The sequence below is a fragment of the Chrysochloris asiatica genome, unplaced genomic scaffold (assembly GCF_000296735.1).
Source record: "Chrysochloris asiatica unplaced genomic scaffold, ChrAsi1.0 scaffold00257, whole genome shotgun sequence".
In the NCBI taxonomy this organism is placed as follows: domain Eukaryota; kingdom Metazoa; phylum Chordata; class Mammalia; order Afrosoricida; family Chrysochloridae; genus Chrysochloris; species Chrysochloris asiatica.
In genome coordinates this window covers 797,055-811,959 of record NW_006408775.1, presented here as the reverse complement: position 1 = coordinate 811,959, position 14,905 = coordinate 797,055, and the positions used below count along the sequence as shown (strand labels likewise).

The window sequence follows — 14,905 nt, the reverse complement described above, 5'->3', positions numbered from 1 at the left end:
GCAACTCCCTGGGGACACCCTACTCCCAGACTCACTGCCCCTCCCATCCTACCTGGGAATGCTGAATGTGCATTTGCCTCTATGAACAAAGAAGTCTCAACTCTAGAGAACCATCCCTCCCTCTGTTGGTACCAACCACAGGGTGTACATTAGCTGCAGAGTGGACACCGGCCGGGTTAATGCCAGCCACAGTCTGGGAGGCAGGTCAGCAGCCTGTCCCCTTCCATCACCACTTGGACAAGCCAATCCCAGCTGTGCTGATGGAGGGCGGCATGTTTCCTTTCCGCAGACCCTCTGCCCCCAGTGGCCTCCGTATGGTTGTGGAGATAGGTTGGAATTGCTACCCTTGGCGTTTCCAGCAGACGCTGCTTCATCAAGGGCATCAATGGCCAGGCTCCAGGCCCCCCACTGCCTTGCTGTGTCCCCCTTCACTACTCCCTCCTTCCTGCCCTGTGGGACCGGCCTTGGACAGGGGTTCCTGGTAGAGGCAAAGTTTCCCAGGACACAGGGCTGCCCATGTGGGGTTCTGACCAGTGGGAGACCCTGGACATTGAGAAGATGAACTAGGCACTGTGCCCCCTCCCTCTGGCCCCAGAGCTCATGATACCCCAATACTGGGGACCTGGCATCAGAGATACCCTCTCCACTTCACCAAACTCTGGGCGTCCACCTGCCTCCCATCCCCCCTGCCCCGTCTTCCTCCCCCATTTAGCCGCCTGGCTCCAGGGTGTGCGGGGGTCTACACAGCAGCTACCTTCCCCTCTAATACCACTTCCAATGGCCAGAATCAGAGGGGTCCAGGAGTGGAAGGGAGGAGGCATAAATGACGCAGTGCAGACCCACGGAGACAAAACCAGGCAGGAATCGGAGGCTGGGGGTTGTCTCTCTGTCCCCCAACCTCACCTTTCTGCTTCCACGACAAGTCTGGCACCATAGCCCTGACCAATGGCTCCAGGGAACACGCCTCTCAGCCCATACTAATGCTGCTGACTACACGGGTGGCCAGCTGGCCATGGATCCTGTCCTCTTCCTATTCAGGAGCAATTGGATTTGATCTTACATCATCATCATAATAATGTTCTGCTTTTGTATCACCCGGGGCCTTGGTGGCACAGGTGTTAGAGTGCTTGACTGTTAGCTGAAAGGTCAGAGGTTAGAACCCAGCGCTACTCCTCAGGAGGAATGTGGCCGCCTGCTTCCGGCATGATTTGCAGGCCTGGAGACCCCATGGAGCAGCTATGTCCCACGGGGACTCACTCGACTCAGTGGGCTGCCTCAGGATTTATATTACATGTTTTGCTCCGGCGCAGATGCCCTGAGCCTACCCCAGACACTGGGGAGTCTTTGTTTTATTTTGTTAACTTTTGAGTGAGTTGTACCAAGGTCTACAAAGCAGATCAGTTTTTCATCCAGCAATTCAGCCACAGTTTGCTTCATCTCATTGACTGCAGGCCCCAACATGTAAATCCCGTGTCCCACTTCCTCCCTGAATTTCCTGTGTCCAGCCCGCATCTCTCCTCACCCTTCTGACTTTGTCCTCGGGCCAATGCTGCCCTTTTGGTCTCAAATGGTGAATTTTTCTAAGGGGTGCATACCTGCCCCTCTTACAGACCTGTCTACTGTTTGGCTGGAAACTGCGCCTTGGGGTAAACTCAGGTCCAGACATAAAGGGTGACTGAGCATCAGAGTCTTGGGATTCCAACCCTGGGCAATGCTGGTCTACAAGCTGTCACCCCCCCCAGTACAGCTGGGGGTTGGGGTGCAGTACAAGCCTCCCCACCCAGGGTGGACCCCAGGATGCCCTGCTGTGACTATGTGGCTCACCCTCCACACCTGGTCCCTAAGGGTTCAGATCCCAGTCCCGTCCTTCATGCCTGCTGGGTCCTCCTGACCCCCAACCTCTGCCCTGTGTCCTGCAGTTTCCACAGTTCAGACAGCGTGGCCTACAGACACTCCAGCTCCCCCACATCCACGTCTACGAGTGCCCTGGGCCAATGCCTGTGGGGTGCACCCATCCGTTCCCGGAGCCCAAGGGGGTGCTGTGGTCTGAAACCTCGTGATCAAGCTCAGAGCCTCGGGTGTGGGGTTCCCTGCAGAGAGGACGGGGAGCCTGGAGTGGACCAGGCAGGCAGGATGGAGGGGAGGCCAGCGCGGCCTCAGGACACAGCCGGACATCCAGGAGACAAATAAGGTCAAGTTGGCCAGTGGGGCAGCTACAAACCCTGGTGCCCACACCTTGATCTCCTGCCTCAGTTTCCTCAGCTGCGGGTGGCTGTGGTGGGTGTGCAGAACCAGTGAGCAGGGACCATGGGGGTCCAGTGTGTGAGGGGGTCACACCTGAGACCTCAAAGTGGGAGGGGGCTCTGAGGAACATGAAGGCAAGCCCAGGAGTCAGGGCCAAGGGTCAGGGCTAGGGGTAAGGGGTTGGAGGTCAGGGAGGGCTCCCTGGAGGCCCAAGTGAGGCAAGCAGGGGTGAGGTGAGGTGGGAGGCAGACATTCCTCCCTCCCCTCCCTCTCCTCAAGCACTTAGCAGATATTTTCCTCCACCTGATTGGATCCTTCTAAGTGCCTGCTTAGCTCCCCAGCTCCCCCAGGACCCTCCCTACCAGCAGCTCTCTGACAGTGTGCTGGGCAGGGTCACCTGCTGTCCCAAGGCCCCAGCTTCCGCCATGTCCTGCTGGTGGACATTGGGGACCTGGGGGCTCCTGGTTTCAGAGAACACTGTCCCGTCCTCCACACACACACACACACACACACTGACCCAGTGTGGTCTCAAGCACAATTTCTGTCCTCTGGTCTCCATTTCTGCAGAACAAAGGCTGATGGTCTCCTGGGCTCAGGGTCTCCCTTCAACAGACATCTCTGTGTGGGGCATCAGAGGCACTGCCCATTTGGTGTCAGAAACATCCACTCCCCTACCCAGTTGTGACAACGAAAAATGTCCCCAAGACATCACCAGTGATGTCCTCTGGGGGAGAGCAAAAAGGCATCTGTGTAAGAGCCCTCACTGTGGAGAGGGTATTGTGGGTAGAAGTCCCATAGGGCTTGGAAGGAACCAAGGACAGTGATGTGGGGACACTGAACTCTGGGATCATTGGTGAAACCCAGATCTTCTCAGTCCTTGTCCTGAGTGGGTCCCGGAGGTCAGCGGTGGATAACAGGAGGCACAGTCAGACCCGGGGTTGGTCACGTCACCAGTGGCTACTCCACCACTCCCGCTGTGGACAAGGCACAGGAACCTGGGAATTTTCCAGAAGGAAACAGCACTCGCAGGCCGCCTGGCTGGAGTAGGTGGGGCTGTCCATGAGGAGGACAGGGAGGGCGGGCATCTGGCTGGGGAGACAACAGCCTTGCTGCCCTCCAATTGACCCTGAGCCTTATCTCAGCCACACACCCTGGTTCCAGGCAGAAGGGTAGCCATTGGATGCTCCTGGACCTCCAGGTATCAGAGGCCTCTGAGTTCTCAGGGGTCCTACTACTGCTCTCTCTGGGGAATCTCAAAACCTGCAGGGGCCAGAAAACAGGGTGTGGGCGCCCCTGTGGCTGGCCCAGAGGGACAGTGTGGGGGTAGGGGTGCCCCTCTGTGTGTCTCCCATGGTAATGACCACACATTCAGTGGGAACTCCCTCATAAGGAGCTCTCAGAAGCCCAAATGCCCAGGAGTAGGGTGGGCCAAGGGCTACAGGGACCAGCTGGGCTTAGCCAATGGGACTGGTTCCCCACGAGCAGGTGGAGGCCAGGCCACCTCTTGGCTGCCTCCCCATCTTAGAGCACCCTGTCTCTGTCCAGGTTTTCCTGATGCTGTGAGGGCCATGGGGTGAAGGGGGCACGCCTCTCCTGCCCTGCAGCGTCTGCTGACCAGCCCCCACCCCACGATCCGTCAGCACTAATGATGGATGTGTAGTCACTGTCAGTGGGCCCCAGGCCACCCTAATGGGCCTCCCGCCTGCCCAGGAAACACGGATGACCTCAGGGTTGGTAGGGGTGCTACCAACAAACCCCTCCTGGGACCCGGGTGATTCCATTACAGGGGGATTTGAACATCGGGGTCTGAGTTGCACATTGTCTTCAGGCAGGCAGACCAGGCCCGCAAAAGGCCTCAACAAAGCCCCCAGGACCCCCAAAGCCAACTCACTGTTGTTGAGTTGATTCTGACTCTTAGTGACCCTATATATGGTGTTTCCAAGACTGATTTATTATGAGGGCAAACTGCCTCATTTCCCCTGAGGAGCAGCCAGTGGGTTTGAACCTCTGACCTGTGGCAGGGGCCTCGGACTCAGGGTGGCCTCCTCCCTCCCCTGTACAGGGTCCTCGTCTGGGTCCTGGGGAAATGAAGCAGGGGGTCTACCTTCCAATTCAGACTTGGAAATGGTACTATTGCTAATGGTGGAACTCGGGGTGCTGTTGGCTGGGGCAGGAGCTGACAAGACCCCTGGCTGATAGACCCCTGCTGCACTGACTCTGGTGGTCTCCCGCCTGCCCAGGAAGGTCCAATGCCAGCTCTGCCATGGCCAGAGTCCATCCAGAGAAGGTGCAGAGCCCAGCTCCGGAGGTCTATCTACTTGGATCTGTTGGCTGTTGAGGTCTGGTGACCCTCGGCTCCAGTGCCCGGCAGGGCCTACCATGTCCCACTGGGAAGCTCCTGGAAGAAGAGGACAGTGAGTGGCCCTAATTGTCTCCGAGTGGCCGCAGCAAGGACATGCGACACTGTCCGCCCACTCAACGGAGCCTGCAGGACTCCCCTTTTATGTGGCTGCCCCTCCTCTTCAGGAAGCCGCTGAGGATGGCGTTTCAGGCCCAGCAAGTGCGGTCCAACCTTGGGAGAGGACACCACTTTTGTCTTCACTGCTGCCCAGCCTCAGGGTCCCACACTGGACCGGGCCGCAGCAGGGAGGTGGGCAGAGGTCGTTATACACTTCACCCTGGGCCCAGAAGAAGGCATTGGCAAAGTTGCTACTACCACCCCTTCCCCATGCCCTTGGGAGGCCTCTGAGACTGAGGGGCGGGGAGTTTGAGCACCAGGGAGTTTGAGCACCAGGCCAGAGTTCAGAGGTCTTGTCAGCAAAGACGGTCACTGTTGCTAATCCAGGCTGGCCAAGGAGACCCAGCGTCACCCTGCCAGTATCCTGGGCTGCTGCCCATGCTGGGCTTTCTGGGGTCACCCAGTGAGGACACTTGGAACACAATGTGGGACAGTATCCAGTGTGTGTGTGGTTGGGGGGGGGGGTGTAGAGCTGGGGAAAGGGGCGGGGCTTCAGGCCTCAGGATAGCCTCACTTTCTCCATCTGTTAAACAGGTGGTTGGCTGGTGTGGAGAAGCTGGCCCTGCCCATGGCGGTCCGGTGTGCTGTGTCCATCTGGCCAGTGGTGGGGTGCCTAAGCCTTGTCTGAAGACCCTGCTAGCAGGAATTCTGTGTGGTACTCCTCAGGCCCCAGGAAGAGGTTGTAAATCACACCTGGCTCTTAAAAGATTCATCCAGAAACAGTGCTCCCCCTGCTTTCCCATGCCCCCGGCACATGACCTTGCCTGACCTCCATACTCCTGTGGGTGGGTGGGGTCCCCGTAACTCTGACTGAGCCACATGCCCTTGGCCCCGGGTGTCGTCAGCCACTGCTCAGGCTAACGAAGAGCTCTGCTAAATCCTGTCTTTAATTTTGTTCTCTGGGAAATTGTAGGAGGTTTTGGAGATAAAGCTGAGCTGATAAGTTGGGGATTTACCAGTTCTCACAGGAGCGGCGTGGATGATGGGGGCGCAGACCCAAGATGTCTTGAGTTGGAGGCCTGACTGAGGAGGCCTCCACCCCCCATAAGACAGCCAGCCTCCCCCCACCGCTGGGCATCACAAAGAGCAGCTCCCCAAAGCGACACGTGTGAGGGACACAAACCACTCACACTCAGGGCGACCCAGACCCCAAAGGACCCCGATCCGTGGCATTGTAGGAGCTTGGAGTCTGGAGGGTATGGGGTGGGTCTGTGGATACTCAGGCCCTTCCGAGGGGGTGTTTTCCCTGCTTCTCCTGACTGCTGTGTTAAACAAACCCCACTTTCTTAGAGCCCCAAAGAGGAGACACCCAACTCCCCACTTTAGTGATGAAGAAAGAAGAGTGGGCTGCCCTGAAGAAGTGCAGAAGGGCCCTCAGGCCCAGAGGGGCACAGCCAGCCACCTGGGAGCCTGTATCAGCCTCTTGAACTTTGCTTTCTGGAAAGAGCGTTATTTTTAAATCGGGTTTCAGATTCCTGACATGAATGTTCTCTTAAAATCGCCATTGGAGACAGGGCTGCGATGGCTGTGTGCTGCTCCACCCCCGCTCCCTGCATCAGCTCAGTGGGGCTCCTAGGGGGAGCACAGCCCCCCACCCCCAAGAGAGCTGATGGGGCTGAGGAGAGGGAACTGCCCTGGCCCCCCAGCCCCTCTGCTCTCCAACAGCTGCAGCCTCACCCCTGCCCCCATGTGGGGGGAAGCCTTAGGGCCGGGGATTAATGGTAGAGTGGGGGTTGGCCCACCCATTGCAGCTGTGCCTGGGGGTGGTGTGTGTGGCAGGGTGAGGGGGTGATTCAGCCTCAGCCATCACCTGGAGTAGGAGAAAGCTCTGGAATCTTCTGACTGATTGGGGTTCAAATTCCTGCTCTGCCCACCTAAGGCTCAATATCTCCATCTGGGAAATGGGTACACAGAGTGCCCAGCCCTACTGATGCAAAGGTAAGAGGGGTGCACTTGGAAAGAAAGCCCCACCCCCGGCTTCAGTGACTTACAGAAGCCACTGTGGGGACAAGCATGTTATGAATGAGGTGTGTATCTCTGGGTCCCACAAGCCCCTCAGTGACCCTGGACATGACCCTGCCCTGCTGGGGTGAGCTCAGGCATGTCTATTCCCTGCAGAGAAACAAGCCAGGGTGGTGGGAGCTTGCTGGCTGGGACATGCAATTGGACAGACAGACAGCTTTCCCAATTGGTCACCAAGGGCTCTTGAAATAGAGCGCAGTGGGCGTGGTTCGGCAGTGGGCGTGGTTCGGCAGAGGCCAGGTCACCACCTCCTCCTCCTCCACCATCTGCTCTGAGCGTCCCACCTGGGAAAACCGGTACTGGGTGTGCCAAAGGGGTGGGCTGCCGGAGGGCCCAGGGGAGGCAACTGCCAGGGAGACCAACTCCAGAATTTTCTGTAGGGGCAGACAGAGAAACCAAGGCCGGGAGGGTAGAGTCAGCAGCCAGGTCACAGCTGTGTCCTGGGGGGGTGTCCTGTTCAGGCTCTTCCAGGGTTGCTCCTGATAGGGACACTGGGTGGGGGCTAATACACATGATTGTTAAGTGCCGTAGAATCGGTTCTGACTCATAGTGACCCTGTACAGGGCTTCCGAGGCTGTAAGTCTTTATGGGAGCAGAACGCCTCATCTCCCATGGAACAGCTGGTAGTTTCGAACTGCTGACCTTGAGGTTCGCAGCCCGATTCATAACCACTACACTACCAGAGCTCCTTATACCCTGGTCTTAATTTCCCTCCTAACTTCTTTAACTTCCCAGAGGCCCCCCAGAGTCTCAGCAATGACGGACGGCCCAGTTCCAGAAGCCCAGCCCAACTTGGAAGACACAACAGGTGGGGGCTGGGGTCCTGTCACCAAGCCTCCAGGGTCCCTCATTTCTTGTTCCCCACCAACTACAGATCCCCATCTGTGAACAGTCACCGGGGCCTGCACTGTGGACACTCAGTGTCCATCTACTTTGATGGAAACTTTGACTGCTCCCTGTTGTGGTTGTTAAGTAGCATAGAGTCGGTTCTGACTCAGTGATCCTGTATAGGTTTTCCAAGGAGCAGCTGGTGAGTTTGAACCACCGACCTTGTACTCCAAGTCTTTGTCTTACACCTTCACACCAGAACTCACTGCTCCCCAGCTGGGTACAAATGACGTTTTCCCTCCTTTACACTCATTTCTCAGGGCTGGATTCAAAGGGTGTCATCGCCAAGCCAAGACTCATGAATGTTCATCTTGTGATGCCACCATGAGCTTCGTTCCAGAAAAGCCCACCTGGTTAAAGAGACCCTTGCATGGAGCAACTGCCACCCCCAGTCTGGGTGTCTCTCAGAGACCCCCATTTGACGGGTGTGTGGTAGAGCAGACAGTATACTCAGGCTGCTCTAACATTTGTAAGATACCAGGGAGGTAGGGCTTCAAAGCATTCTCCCACATTCCTATGACTGCAAAGTCATGGTCTTGGAGAATTTCCAAATACAAGGAATGCCATCTCCAGGGTCAAAAGCAGGGATTCACACAGATCCTCTCTCTGCACTGATGTTCACAACAGCCTGAAGGTGGACACGCCCAAGTGTCCTTCACACACGATGGATAGACACATGTGTCTATCCACACAATGAAATGCTACTCGGCCCCAGAGGATACAGCCATACAGGGGTGAGGACGCTCACGGACCTTGGAAATATGCTCAGTGGACGCAGCCAGATCAAACAAAAGCAAAAACACACATCTTGTATGATTGCATGGATGAAACTATGGGCTGGAAGTGGGGAGGAAGATGTGGCTGTGTGCTCCAGTAAAGATTCTGTCCTTGGAGACTCTCCAGGGCGGGTCCTACTCAGTCCTGGAGTATCACTGTGACTCAGAAGTGACTTCATGGAGTAACAAAAACTGTCAACTCACTTGACTGGTCACTGAAAAGCTGAAAGTTCAAGTCCACCCAGAGATGCCTCAGATGATGATCAACTTCCAAAAACCAACCAGTGAGATCCCTGTTCTGTCACACATGGGGGTCGTCTTGAGTGGGAGTCAACTCAATAGTAACTGTTTTTGTTTTTTTAAGGGGAGGGGAACTGAGACGTGTCCACCAATGGGTGCAGGGTTTCCATTTGATTAAAACGGATTGAAACTAAACTATGGCATGCAATGCCATTGAATTACCCATTCTAAAACAATGAGAATGCTGTGTTTTCCAGCAGTTAACATTACCACCAAGCAAACCATAAAGGTTTCTCCAGAACTTGCTGCAGGCTGAGTCCCAGGAGCCGCTCTGCCTGAGCTCACAGGGACGCATCCTTATCACTATTTGCAGCCATGAGAATGGCCAGCATTGGAGGTCACCCAAGGCCACAGTCAGGTTGCCCAAGGTCACATCCTGCAGCCCCGAGCCTCCTGCTCTGCAGAACGTCCAGCCCAGGGCACGTCTCTGCTCTCTCACGCATTCATCTCTGTCCTGCTCCATCTCACCGGTCTGAAGTTCCTTTCTGAAATCTTTGTATCTGTGAGCCCTTCTTCTTGCGTGTCCTCCACCCTTCCCCGCCAGGCGTTTATCTGCTGCCTGCAGTCAGGATCTGCAAGTGATTTCGTTTAATTCTGGGGTTTTATAGCTTCTTTAAACACAGTGCGTCTCAGATGTGTCTGGAGTTGACTCTGCAGGGTGGGGGAGAGGATTTGGTGAAGGTCAAGGGGACTGTCTGGTTCCAGCTACTCAAAAGCGTGGCCGCTTCCTTACTTGACCTCTCTGGGCAGGGGTTCAGGGCCTGGCGGGACCCTCCAGCCTCCCTCCCCGTGGACTGGGGAGGGACCTTGTTCCAGATGTAGACTGTGGAGCCCTCCCAGTGGGAGTGAGGCCTAATGGGTCCGGTTGGACTGGAGGTGCAACCACAGCCAAGCTCTTCTGGTCCTCATGCCTCCCCTACGGAGGTCCTGGTTGCCCCTGTCCTCTAGATGGGGAAACCAAGTCACATGATGTCTCACAGGTATGGATCCGGACCACAAAGGTGGGGTCACTGGGTGACCTCACTGCAGGTAAGCTCCCTGGGTGTGAGCAGGCAGGCAGCACTCTCAGACTCGAGTCCCCACTTCCTGCCCACTGCCCAGAAGAACAGGACAAGGACTGAGCAGAGGGTACCATGACCTCATCGGTCACCCTCCACTGGCTGCCAAGTCCAGAGATGTGGCACTGTGCCCACGTCAGCCCGCCTCATCAGACGTTCACGTCTCCTCATTCCTCCAGCTGTGTCCTCACCAGGGAGGGGGCTGAGCTCTGTAGGACCCCCACCCTGCAGCCTCAACATCTACCTGCCCCTCCAGGCTGGGCAGGGACCCTTCCTCCAGAAAGTCTTCCAGAGCCCCCCTTCTTTGGCCTCATCCCCTCCCACTCTGTCCTGTGCCTGGAGGTTTGGAGTGGGGGTTCCTGGGGTGAAGGCAGAAGGCGTTTCTCTGGTATTGGCTGTGACTGCCCCCAGTTGGGTTCCTTCATTATGACAATATTCCCGGGGAGGACGGGAACAAGCCACCCTCCGGCGTCCGGCAGGTGATGTGCTCCGTCATTACTGGAGTTGCCATTCCTGTGGAGGTGGGGGTGGGGTGCAGCCCTGGGTGACTGGGAAGCCATATGTCCATGTGTTTCCTCTGCCCCGGCCATGTGACACTGAGCTGGCTGTAGTCACCTGGGCCTCCAGTGAGGCGGAGCCGAGATGACGGAGGAGGAGGGGCCTCGGCCCTCTGGGGGTACTGGGTCCACACAATAGAAGCCTGATGTGAGGTTGTTCCTGTCCCCCCAGTAGGCCCCAGGGGTTGGGGACATGGTGAGAGGTTCTGCCATCCACAGTATCCCTGTATGCACAGCCCCTGTGGGATCTGAAGGCCCAGGACCACGACCCCCATTTCCGGTGTTCAGCCCTAGCTCCTACACATGATGTAGCAGATTCTGTCAGAGGCATTAGGACACCAGTGTCCTGTTGGGACTGGACACCCAGCATCTGGATGTCCATGGTGGAGCGGGGTCAGTTTGTGCAGCCACCTCTGGGCTTATCTGGGGCCCGGATGCCCTAGGAGGGGGATTCAGGGCCGAGGTGGAGGGACCTGGGCTTCAAGACAAGATATGGTCCTCCCAAACCTGAGGACCCACAAGAGGGAAAATCAGACTCAAGGTTACACTGGGATGAACGGTGCCCACAAAAGTTCTGTTCAACTGAAACCTGTGAATGAGACCGTGGTTGGAAGTAGTGTCTTTGCAGGTGGGTTGGACCCTGAATCCAATGGTCAGCATCTTTATCAAAGGGGGAAAGAGACACAACAACAGAGGGAGGGTGGCCTGTGGTGACTGACAGGGAGAGCCGGCTGTTCCGGCCACAGCCCTGGGGACACCAGCAGGCCTTCCGGGGGGAACCAGCTGTGTGGATGCTGGTCTCCCAGTTCTGTTCTGAGCGCGGAGAGTGGGTTCTGAGGCTGTCAGCACCCAGTGTGCAGGGATGTGTGGCTGGGGGAAGGGGGCTTGCGCATGCGCTCTGAGGGATGTGTGCAGGGAACCCATCCACCACAGACCTGCCTGTGGAAACTGGAGTGGTCTGACTGAATTTTCCCGGCGAAAATGCAGTTTGGATACAAATAAATCCAATCAGCGTCATATGCCCACTGCCGCCAGCGCTCTGCCTCACCCCACCCCCACCACGAGCACTCACCTCGATCCTGCTGCAAGCTGAGGGGGTTGGCACCCAGATGGAAGGGGGCTATGTGGGGCTGGAATGGAGACCAGTGACCCCCAACCTCACATATGGTGACTGGTGTTATACTCAATGTGTGTGTGGAAACTGAGGTAGAGTAGGGAGCTTCCCATTCAGCAAGGAATCCAAGCTGGGGCTCCTCCCGTGTCTGTACCCATCAGAGATGGGGAGGTCTGGGGCTGGGTCATCACACTCGACAGGGTGGGGGGCCAAGCCTGGACCTCTGCAGACCAGCCCCCTGGGCCACAGTGTGAGTTCATACCGGACTCTCACTCAGGCAAAGGCCAGCTGCTGACCCCAACATGCACTCCAGTACCCCGACACTCTGGTTCTCCAGCATCTTACTATAGACCATAGCACCCCAATACTCCATCACAGCACACTGGCACCCCAGAACCTCAGCACCCTGGCACACTGGCCTCACAGGCGGAGTCTACAAGTTGCTCACCATTTTGAACTGGATCAAAACCCTTGACGTCCTCCTCCTGGACCTATGTATTCCAGTGGGTTCCCTGGGTCTGAAGTTTGGGGTCTGGACCAGGCTGGGTATCTGAAGAGGATTAAGATGACCCGAGTAGGGTTGGGGAGAGTGCTAGGAGAAGAAGGGGTGAACCTCGGGACATCTTCTAAGGGATGTGAATTTCCTCCTAAGAGGCTTGTGGATGGGGCCGGTGAGGATAAAGCCTGCTGGGCGATGGGGTTACTGAACTAGGCGTTCACTTAGGGGCAGCGAGAGCGGGAGAGGAGTCCATGAGCAGCTGCTCTAGGCATTTTGTGGTCAATGGCACCCTCTGCTGGCCGCTGTAAGCATCGCCCCAGGTGCTAGGGCATCCAGTGGTGCCTGGGGGCCGGATGGGCTTTCTCCCGCTTTCCTGAGCCTCACAACCAGAGCCTGAGTGGCCCTGGGGGACCGTCCCTAGGGCACGACCTACGTCCCAGGCCTATTTTAACTTTGCATTAAAGAGCACGTCCTCCCCGCCGCATCCGGGAACTTCACCGCTTGAAGCACACAAGGAGAAGTAGGGGAATGTCGACGAGGAAGGGGCCTCAGAGACCCACGAGGCCCGAAGGACAGGGGCAGATGGACACGGTAACTCTGAGGAGTCGGTGGAGCCTTTCCCTCTCCTTTTAGAGTGGACATCAGCAAGGACAGAGGGGAAGGGGCGGGCCTGGCCGAGGCCAGGGGGTGTGTTGACAGGGCTGAGGCCACGTCTAGGGTTGTTGCTCTAGAAACAACCAGTGCCCACCCTCATCCGCTGAGACTTCTGTCCTGCCCATGATCCAAAAGCAGGGCAACGTGGGAAGAACACTCCCAGGAATGAATGAATGCGTGAACGAACGAATGAAAGGGAGCGGGAGGCAGGCAGCATGTCCCCAGATGTTTCTACTGAAGACATAGAAGAGAAGACTCGGAGGAAGCGGTGTTGACCCCTTCGTCGAAGTTTCGGCATCTGGGCGCCTGGCCCTTTAAGAAGGCAGTTGGGGGGGCGTGTGCTTCCCTGTTGCCGAGCAACCGAAAAGTTTTTTTGTGTACCGTGTTGCTGGAGCGACCATGGAACTCATCCAGTTCTGGGAGGTGGGCGGCGCTGCCTGGCTGATCGCCCGCGGTTCACTTGCCCCCTCACTGTCCTACTGAGCCCGGAGACGCACGGGCTGTGCCATGGCTCAGACGGACGTGCTCCTGACTCGGGAGCCCGCGCCGCAGACAGTGCAGGTGTGTGAGCTGCCACGCAAAGAGTATGAAGTGGAACGCAACACCGGCGCCTACACGTCGTCTGGCCTGGCCACCGCCGGCTTCCGCACGGCCAAATACCTGGTGGATGAGTGGTTCCAAAACTGCTATGCCAGATACCACCAGGCCTTCGCTGACCGCGACCAGTCGGAGCGGCACCGCCACGAGAGTCAGCAGCTGGCAGCCGAGACCGAGGCGCTGGCGCAGCGCACTCAGGAAGACAGCACGCGCAAGGTGGGCGAGCGGCTGCAGGACACCCATGGCTGGAAGTCGGAACTGCAACGCCAGATCTGGGAACTGCTGGCCGAGACCGACCTGCTGCTGGCTCAGAAGGTGCGGCTGGAGCGCGCCTTAGACGCCATGGAGCTGCCTTACTCAATCGCCATGGATAACCTACAGTGCCGCGAGCGCCGCCAGCACCCGGATCTCGTGCGAGACTATGTGGAGATGGAGCTGCTGAAGGTACGGCGGGCGCACCCTGACCCCGGGAAGTGGGCACCTGCAAGGCGGAGGGCAGAGGGGGCCGTGTCGTCCTCCCCCCACCCCACATCTCCTCAGATTGCTTGCCGAGATGCCAAGCTCCATGTCACCCTCCAGCACCCTTCCAGTAATTAAAACACTGTAAACATGTCTCAAGGAACCTTGGGGCACCTCTGTTAAGTAAGCAAAAGGTGAGTGGTTTGAATTCACCAGCCCCTTGTGGGAGAAAGATGAGGCTATCAGCTCCTGTAAAGATTTACAGCCTTGAAGCCCTTGGAGCTGGCTGTTCCGTTCTGCCCCCCTAGGGTTTCTATGAGGCTGAATACACTTAACGGCTGTGGTTTGGGGTTTTAAAACATGATACAGGGCCAGTAGTCTGACCCGCAGGGCCGATGGGAACTAGACCCCCACACAGTGGCCTTTAGTACCAGACAAGGAGAAAGTTCACCAGATAAGAGTGGAATACTAAACATAAAACCCATACTAGAAAGAAACATTGTTTCCCCTCATGTTGTGGGGGTCAAGGAGCCTTTCCAGACAAAAAGCCCCAAGAAGAACTCTCAGGGGGACATCTGGTCTCCCAGGGGTTCGGGATCCTAAGTTCATTGAACAAACCACAGTGAGGACCTCCAGGGGCAAGGGGTGGTAAGTCTCAGGCATGTGGGAAGGTATAATTTTTAAAGTCCAAAATTAACCCAATGAGGAAAAAGACAGGTATATGATCAGGAAAGGTCTAGGTGGGTCCTGCGTGTTTGAGAAGCTGACTGGATCGTGTGGGTCAGCTGGGCCTTCTCCTGTCTCAGGAGGCAGAGCTTATCCGGAACATTCAGGAACTCCTGAAAAGGACCATCTTGCAGGCCGTGGAACAGATACGGTGGGCACCATCTCCCTCCAGCTGTCCCTGCCTCACCAAGCCAGCCTGGGGCTCCGAGAGAGCAGGAGAGTTAGCCCAGACATACGGTCCACAGCACAGGTGTGGGTGGGGGAAGGACACACAGAAACCTGGGCTCCAGTCAGACCTCTGAGGCCTGAGTTTCCAGGGGGCAGGTTCAGTGCACACTAGAAGTATGGTCAGCTGTTTCTGGACAATGCTGACCAGGTGGGGAACTGAGGCCAGGCCTGTGGCCCCAGGGGTCTCAGAATTCCTGGGATGGGGGTATCCAGGGGCCCCTGGATGGGTTGTTTCCACTCCCCTGCACGGGCACAGACACAGACA

The 14,905-nt window shown here is 57.0% G+C and overlaps 1 protein-coding gene across 1 annotated transcript in view; it reads left to right on the top strand.

Moving 5' to 3' along the window:
• The first annotated feature begins 13,137 nt into the window (after nucleotides 1-13,137).
• The window catches only part of LOC102831441 (tektin-4-like), a 5,459-nt gene continuing 3,691 nt past the window's right edge, over nucleotides 13,138-14,905 (top strand). The window contains exons 1-2 of the mRNA XM_006873929.1: nucleotides 13,138-13,671; nucleotides 14,493-14,563. Coding sequence (XP_006873991.1) covers nucleotides 13,138-13,671; nucleotides 14,493-14,563 — 605 coding nt within the window. The remainder of the gene's footprint in view (nucleotides 13,672-14,492; nucleotides 14,564-14,905) is intronic.